Genomic DNA, 8,858 nt, shown 5'->3' with positions numbered 1-8,858 from the left:
ACGATATTTTTCCATTATTTTATCTCCCAAAATCCTAGCAAGTTTCCCATATCAAGGCCAAGATTTGTTTGTTTGGATTTTGATCCAGGACAATTGATAGTTATTTTATTTGGCATGGTTTTACGTTTAAGTTTTATGATGGTGGAATCTATTCCATCAAAAACATCCCCACATTACCAACAAAAAATAAATAAAAAATATCAGTAAACACCTCTGCCAAAAACATTTTAAAAAATTTTGCAGGCCTCACAACTATTAATATACACACTCAACCAAGAACAATTGAACAAGCCTTGGGTCGTGTGAGGTTGATCTGAGAAGACAACAAATATGAAAAAAAAAAAATGAAGAAAAGCTACGAATCAATTTATGGATACAACTATGGTACATCTTTGAGGGTGATCGGCTTCAACTGCCAAAACGCACTTTTAGGGCAAAACTTCCTCTGAATTCTCCTATCCCCGTCATGACAACCTCTTTATGGGGATTTGAAGAGCTCAACTCAAATGGCGCTCCTTGGACAATGGGTGGCAGACAAAACAACCACCACCCATACTCTATAATACAACTTGAAAATGCTGCCATGCTCGAGGCCTATGCAAGGGTCGTACTCTGGACAGAAGAGCCTGCATCAGGAGTGTGTGTCGATACTTGTGAAAGTGAAGGGGAGGGTGCCTGAGGTTCACGAACCAGACCCAAAACTTGAAGAACCGATCTGCAGTTTCAATGCTTGTCAGGTGCAGAAAGCAAAATGCTAAACAAATTTTGTGCGAATAGTCCATCTTTTAAGCATGCAAATCATAAGTGACTGACAATGAACGACATTTCACTAAGATCCGGTATCTTAATTCTCACTTTTGACTTCAATGGGGTTTGTGTTTTCTTTTTTGTCCCTGGATTTGACGATCATAGCCTCAAAGAAGAAAAGCATAGGCCAAACAGTAGCACTGTATTTTGATCGTAAAACTGCCATCCATGGTTTTTTTTTCCCCTCCCTAATAGAAAATAGCCATCTCTACATTAATTGTAATACAAATGTATGCTGGATCAAATTAGCATAATCTCAATAAATGAACCATTCGATAGAATGATCAATGTACTACACATTCTCACAGAATGAGGTCAAGTTGAGGTATGCCATCTTATATTCCAAAATGTTGACACAATTTACTTTTTTTTTTTCTTTTTTTTTGGGGGGGGGCTGGGGGAGGGGGGGGGGTAAAGGTTGATTTTAGCTCAAAACTCTCTTTTAGCTCGTTACTTTTAAATGACTTTGAAAGATATCCCTATACATTAAAAGAAATCCTTAATCTGAATCCATGTTAGTGATTCTTCAAAAATTTTGGCCGATCAACAATGTCTCGGAATCCAAATTAATTCTACATTTGCAAAAGCCTAAGGCTTGCCCAGATGCCACCCAAAAACATGTTTCCGTACTGTTGGGGTAGAATTTTGGGTAGGCAACAAGTTTGTGGTTGCTTCAGATGCCACTTTAGAACCACATATAGGTGAGGACGCACACAAAAAATAATGCTGTTTTGTGAGAGATGAAAACGGAAAATACCAGTTTCCATCCCCATACAAAATGCCACATTTTCTTGGAACTCAAAACGCAAGTTCACCAAAAAGTATCTTGCAGCCCAATTATGGGTAAGCTAACATCTCGATTTAATCCAAGGTTGTACACTATCCAACTTCATGAAATATATCATGCAACGAAAATTGGAAAAGCATTCCAATTTACTTATATAAATTTGGTATGCACATACGCATTCAGCAGCAAGGCACTACCTTGAGAGAGAAGTTCTGATGCTAGGTTGGTTGGCATGGCCAGCAAGAGGAGGCCTCAGCATGGGGTACCTGTTTAGAGCATTCTCGAGCTGCGGAGAAGGTAACTGCAGGCAGAAACACTCATATGAACCAACAAAACAAAAATGGATACTCAAGAAGGGAAGGTAAACTATAATTCAACTCCAATGAACCATGGAAACCATAGTCCGTTGGCATCATCATCATCCAAGACTGTGATGGAGATAAAGAAAGACACCATTGAGTCGAAGCCCTCTTCTGGTGGGTCCTCTATCTGCATCTGTCATTTCATTGGACGGTGATGGCTCCAATAAACTGTTTTCCAATGGTCCATTGGACTACAGTACACTTTTTTCAAAATGGCAACAACATTAATAATAACCACAAGCAAAGGAAACCTGTAATAGCACACGAAATGAGTGAGGCTGCGTCTGAGAAGCACATTTCAAGAATCCCACCCACAACTTTGGCATCCTCCAGATCTGAATGTGATGCTTTAAAATTAATTCAGAAATCCCAACAACAAAAATGGTAATAATTGAAAATTGAATCAGATGATAGCCGGTTGAACTTAATAGTAAAAAATTTAGATCTAATGAAACAGAGCCTGTAAGGGAGCTCCATTTTAAACCTTTTTCTGCTATCAGGTAAGACATTGCACACAAACATAAGTAAAAATTACGAACATTAAAATGTCACATAATTAACTGTACCTCAAAAAAAATAGGATATCAAAGTTGTGATCAAATTAGATAATACTTCAAGGTAATCAATGTCACTTCCTATTCTCAATCTAATAATGACAATCAGTGTTCAAAAATGCAGATTCAGGCGCCTATGCGTTTTGGGACACCTAGGGCCCAGAGACACGGTGCCCTCACCAAAGTTGAACACCCCCCATCCCCCCCCCCCAAAACAAAAACAACAAGGGAGTTCTTAGGACATGGTTTTAAGTCTTAGGGAGTTTTTAGGGCAATTTTAGAGCCCAAACTCCTCGTGAAATAGATGAAAATGTAATAGAACAATCACATAATAGACTTACGGATACAAGTCTCAAAAGAGATTGTAATTTGTAAGACATTAAAATACTTGAAATCCCAAATATCATTGCAGGAAACTAGAAGCGAAGACTAGAAATGATATACAAAGTCAACAAGGCAAAATCAAAAAACAAATACATCAAGTCATCAACTAAACATGTAAATATATCGTAAAAGAAAAAAAAAAGGTAAAAGAAAAAAAAAAGATAAAAGAAAAAACACATGATTCGCAACATAATATGTTGTAGCAAAGTAAAATCAAAACCCTCTTTCAAATGTTGATAATACATTAAAAATATCAAAATCAAATCGATGTCAGTGCAAACTTTGTCAATTGGGTCGCCAAAGGTCCCCAAAATCAACTATTAGAAGCTCTAAATCCACCCACGAACTATTGCCCTTGTTTTGGGAAGAAATCACAAAAATTAAAACTTTATCGATCTTTCGTTAAATCACAAAAGAACGATTTTTTGGCGAGTTTTTCTCACCCTAAAAGCCAGTCTTTGTTTTGGGGGTTTAGAACATCCCCCAAAACCCTTTCCCCCCCTTTTTATGAGAGAAAAATGACATTTTTTTTTACCTTCACCAAGGGCTTTTTTTGCCCATCCGCAAACTGTCACCAGCAGCGCCTATGTGGGTGCCTAGACTGTAGCGCCTAGGTGGGCACCAAGAGACAGGCCGCATAAGTCCATCGCCCAGACAACAGCTAGGCGTTTTGTGAAATTTTTCGCCTACGCGGTTGGGCGGCTGAATTTTCGAACACTGATGACAATCAATGTTCAGAAACTTGTCTCGGCCAAGGGACTCGGCCATTGGCTGAGCCAAAGGACTCGGCCGAGTCCGAGTGAACTTGAACGAGTCCTACACAACCCAAAAAAAGACGAACAGGAAAAGGTAAAAGAAATAAAAATTGTCAAAAATAAGAAAAAACATAAAAGAGGTAGTAGAAATCATTAGAGGTCTAAGAGGATGAAAAACTCTATACAAGATGGTCAATGAAAATTTTGATTTTGATCTTGAATATTTCTGAAAAGTTTTAAAACAAGGGAAAAAAATATAAAAGTTTCCCAAATCACCTTAAACACTAACAAAGTCATCCAAAATACTCATTGCAAGAAACAAGGTGCTGTTTTCCATTTTTTCTTTTTTTTTTCCCTTTTTTTTACATTTTTCAATTTTTTTCTTCCTTAGCAAGGGTGGGGGCGAGTTGCTGCAGCACTCATCCCTACTCGTTGATGACAATTATATTTCACTATTTCCAGCTCCAAGTACTGGCAACCAGTAATATTTGGTGTTGCGAATTCAAACTATTATTCAATCTATAGTTTTTAACACTGAACACCAAAAAATTCCTTTCTTGGCAGCTAATTGAACACCAATAACTAGATCCTAAAAATCTTGAGCTCAACCACAAGAAAATTATATGGAGCGCATAAATAAAAGCTGTATCCAGGTTCAACTCAAAATTTTCCTATATACATGCATACTCAACAAACTACCACGAAATATCCAAAATGACATAGTTTCCATCTATTTGTGATTCATTACACTAACTAAAGTCAAAATACATAAGGAAGGATTGCAATGGTATTTATGCAACGATTTCTGACAATTAATAAAATCAACCAAGAAGAAATCACATGAGAAATCAATGAGTAGAATGTCATTGATAAGCTACATTTGAATTATAAATGAGCAATACAACTACAAGTCAAAAAAACATTTCTTAAAAAAAAAGGATAAAAAAGATTAGCATTTACCTGCTTACCCACCAGCCTGGATAGTATACCCATAACAAAATCAACCTGAAAAATAAGAAAAATTCATGTTCAGTGAAAATATAGGTAGTTTCAGAATGGAATCAATATTCAACAATACAAACTAGGTGTCAAGTTACAGTCCTTAATGTTTCAATTAAAAACATTTGTTTGAATCCAACCACATTTCAGGAAATGTATGACTAAAAAATAGAAAAATACCAATTTGCTGATAGACACAATAAAACAATAAACTTTGAGAAACAGCACAAGAGACTTCGACTGTAAAGTCACCAAATAATCTCTTGTACAAGCTCTATAAACTTCAATAATGCCTAAAGCAGAACAGAAGATAGCAAATCATCTGCAAATAGGTATGAATAAATGAATATAGCCAAGCCAAAAAGAAAACTTGCACAGAAGCATGAATCTAGGAACCTGAGCAGGATTAGCATGATACGTGTTCAACACAGAATGTATTTAAAGAAATTCTGAAGAGATTTCCTTAAAGGTGATGGGCTGGAGGCGGACATCAGCAAGTTCATCAAAGTGGATGCCTTTGCCAGATCCAAAATATGAGTTAGGGGACAAAGGCAGATCTCCAACGTCTCTTCAAGGGTCAGGGACAACTGGGAGGGTCATAGAACCTTCGTTCCTTCCTCGCTCAGCCTCCTCGGCCAGCCAGACTCTCAGGTGCATGCTCCCCTAGGAGCTGTTCCCCAACCTCCCCTCCCCTCCCCTCCCCTCCTCTCTCTCTCTCTCTCTCTCTCTCTCTCTCTCTCTCTCTCCAACCTCTCCTCCAGGCTCAGGTACCACAAGGAGGACCATAGAACCTTCGTCCCTTCCTGGCTCAGCCTCCTCAGCCAGCCAGACTCTCAGGTGCTCCCCTAGGCACTGTTCCACAACAACCCCCCCCCCCGCGGGGACTCTCTCTCTCGCTTAATTATATACTTGGTGCTTTGTGGCCTCTCAAGGCTGTGAGAGCATGGCAAAAATCATTTGTAGTGGATTATACACTTTATTGGGAGTATGTGTTAGCGTGACAGACCAAAGGGTTAGGCAATCTATGGCCCTGGTCATGTCCAAAACCCTTACCCCTAGGCATATGGCACTACTGCGATGGGTTTACAAAAGGCCATCCCTTGTTAAGGCCATAGAGATGCCCAAGCATAGTTTGTAGGGCACGACGATTGTGTGGTCTCCTGTATGTGGATGTAGGCTTGTAAGAGTGAAGCTTGTAAGAGTGAAGGCTAAATCTTCAACAAACTTGCATGGACAGATTACAGTCATATTACTGGGAATCAACCCTGAAAAGGACGTGTACATGTATGTAAAGATAATCCCCCTTGCACTATATTGATAGGTGTGTGACTTGCTCTTCGTGGAGGAACTTGTGATTCACATTCCAGGACTGTGGTTCTGACTTTGACGAGCCAATCATAGACCCCAGCATGACACTATGGGTCGTGGCTCTCGTTGGGCAGGTGTGAGAATATGGTCGAGGATCATGGTTACTAGATCCGATGGAGTGGCATGACAATCACTTATCTTGACCCATTGTACCGGTTCACTTCTAGATATTATACTTTCAGTGTCAGAAATAATTGTGTGAATTTTCGTTTCTCAATTTTTTAAATCAATTTCATCACTAAAAACCCTCAAAAGGGTATTGTCGAAATTTGTGATCATGTGGAGGAGCCCACATTGTGTGCCACACCACATGGGTGCAGCATGGAGCCCAAAGGTCACCCATAAGGGTGGCACGCCTCCTCTCATGTTTTAGTTTTATTTTAATAAAATTAAAAGTGTCTAATTGAAGTTAGTTAAGTTAATCTTTTTCTCTAAGAAAAGATTGTCCATATTTGTGAGAGTTAGTTCTTTTTATAATATCTTTTACCAAAATAGTTTGTTTTGACTTCCTACAATTTCAAAAGAGATAAAGGAAGTTCTAGAAGGCTTTACGTTTTTTTAAATTGGTCTTATCCTAGTTTGACCAAAAGTGGATATGGGACAAACATTAAGAGGATAATGTTTGCAATATTCCTCTATAAATCATGATGGATGGTTTATGGGATGGATGACTCAAATTTAATATTTTATTTCACCTTACAAATCCTAAAATCCTGTTGCTCATAGTGAGTCATATTGGGATAGGCATACCTTGGGGGCCTTAATGCCTACATAAGTAAGGGGGAACCCGCCTCATAGTCTCTCCTCCACACCCCACTCTCTTTCATCTCATCTCATCTCTCTCTCTCTCTATATATATATATATATCTCTCTCTCTATATATATATATATCTATCTCTCTCTCTCTCTCTCTCTCTCTCTCTCTCTCTATATATATATATATATATATATAGGTTGCACGCTACCCCATATGGCTTAAGGGGTTGCAAGCCCAACTCTAGTTAGGTTTAAAGAGGGACGTAGCCCCAACCCTAATTAGTTTTAAAGGGAGGTGCTGCAAAGTGGCATGCCTCACGGGTTTATAAAGGGGTCTAGAAATGCTAATTGTGCTTATGCTCTCTAAAACCCCAGTTTCTGAGGTATTGCCTAAGGAAGCTTCCCTACACAGAAAATTCAGCAAGGCAAATAGGATAAGAGTGCATCACCCATTAAGAAATCGAGTGTGGGTGTTCTAAGTCCTATGGGGGTGACCCTCAGCAATTCGAATTAGTCTTCCTGGCTGTTTGCTTTATATTTCAGTCATATTTGAATATTTTCTTGGATTTCCAGGAACATTATTTGCATTAATTTGTTAGTGGAAGTTTGTTTTTCATTCTTGGATTGTCTATTCAATTTCGTAGTAAAATAAAAGATCCTAGGTTGTATTTAGAATTTTGTTTTTCATTTAAAGCTGTGTATTGTGGCACTCGTAAGTGGAATTTAGATTTATTAATGAAAAGAAAAGGGAATTTTTTCTGTTTTATTCTCTTGAATTCCACATAGCCACTTCTTTCATGTACAGTGGGCCCTGACTCTGGGCTGCCACTCCTTTTGTATCTTCCATCCCATTTAATACATATGTGAACATTCTCTCTCAAAAAAAAAAAATATCTGGGAAGAATTCCGGCAATCATCAGGAGGGTGAGGCAAGAACATGATTGCAATATTAAATTTCCTTCACCATTTCCCTGGTCTAGACAATACCTCCCGACCACCTTCTGGTTTAAAACATTAGTCTTTTCGTTCTTTTTGACTAAGCTAATTTCCGTTTATATTTTTGGCTAGATATTGGTCATTCATTATCATGAAACATTACTCTATCTTGATACCCATTAATGTTGATGTAACGCAACCGCCATGCAAATGAAATAAGTGAGTAATTATCAATAAAAGATTGAATATAAGCAGCTTTGTCCATTTATATAAATAACAAAGCATCTTACCAGAGCTGGAAAGGTGCCTATAGCTTGAATAACAGTTCTCATGAAAAGCAAAGGTAGAGGGGTTTGTTCAACCTGGGAAACCAGCAATAAGTTTTTAAATCTTTATAAAATGCCTGAAAATCCACATTACTATAGGATCAAAGAAATACATTCGAACATGCATACCATTTGTTTCAGAGCTTTTGCTAAGACATTTTGAGTGAAAACAGTCCGTTGCTCAAAACAAGCAGAACAAGCTTCTGTTATCTGCAAATAAGAAGTGCCATTTACTCCACAAATAAATTAAAAGTTAGGCGACTAAATGAAATCCTAGAGTTTGTAGTGTGCAAGCCTTCTTAAGTGCAATCCCATCTTTCTCAGGATCAATCCCATGGAGGGCAATAATCACTTCGGCAGGCGTTAATGCTGGACCTGTATGAGCCGAGCCCTGCAAGAATACAATACAATAATACTGCGTAAATTTCATAAAATTACTAAAAGCCTATGGCTTGAATAACACAGCTAAGCCATCAAGGAAATAGTGACAGCAATGTGAATGCACCAAGGCAAAAAACTGAAGTTTCATAACTAGGAATTCACACATGCATATGAATCCAGGGTAGATTCAGATGGCTCAATAATGTGGATAATCCTTAGAGATTCAGGGAATATTTTGTGAATTGTTTTCAATTTTTTTTCATTAGACAAGACATCAGTTTGTGAATCAGTTTGTTAAACAAGGGTGGGTTATTGGGGTAAGGAAAATGACCCCAAAAGGGAGTTATTGAGTGGCACCATATCTGCATGGTCAGTAATTGGAGGGGCAAAATTATATTTATTTTGTTGTTTAATTTCAAAGTATGTATATTTTGATTTAGTTT

At 38.0% G+C, this 8,858-nt stretch overlaps 1 protein-coding gene across 5 annotated transcripts in view; it reads right to left on the bottom strand.

Moving 5' to 3' along the window:
- The window catches only part of LOC18442422 (symplekin), a 78,249-nt gene that overhangs the window by 1,450 nt on the left and 67,941 nt on the right, over positions 1-8,858 (bottom strand). For 4 of the 5 annotated variants that reach the window (XM_011628135.3, XM_088854986.1, XM_020672531.2 and 1 more), the window contains 7 exons: positions 8,330-8,425; positions 8,164-8,244; positions 7,999-8,070; positions 4,610-4,654; positions 2,208-2,291; positions 1,792-1,895; positions 215-715 (listed from right to left, as the gene is read on the bottom strand). In XM_011628135.3, the coding sequence (XP_011626437.1) occupies positions 595-715; positions 1,792-1,895; positions 2,208-2,291; positions 4,610-4,654; positions 7,999-8,070; positions 8,164-8,244; positions 8,330-8,425 (603 nt within the window). In that variant the 3' untranslated portion in view covers positions 215-594. Of the gene's footprint in view, positions 1-214; positions 716-1,791; positions 1,896-2,207; positions 2,292-4,609; positions 4,655-7,998; positions 8,071-8,163; positions 8,245-8,329; positions 8,426-8,858 lie in introns of those variants that run through there. The other variant, XR_016046928.1, reaches the window with a different exon arrangement.

The sequence above is a fragment of the Amborella trichopoda genome, chromosome 13 (assembly GCF_054954075.1).
Source record: "Amborella trichopoda isolate Santa Cruz 75 chromosome 13, AtrichopodaSantaCruz75HAP2 v2.0, whole genome shotgun sequence".
NCBI lineage: Eukaryota > Viridiplantae > Streptophyta > Magnoliopsida > Amborellales > Amborellaceae > Amborella > Amborella trichopoda.
This window is presented reverse-complemented; position numbering and strand designations above follow the sequence as displayed.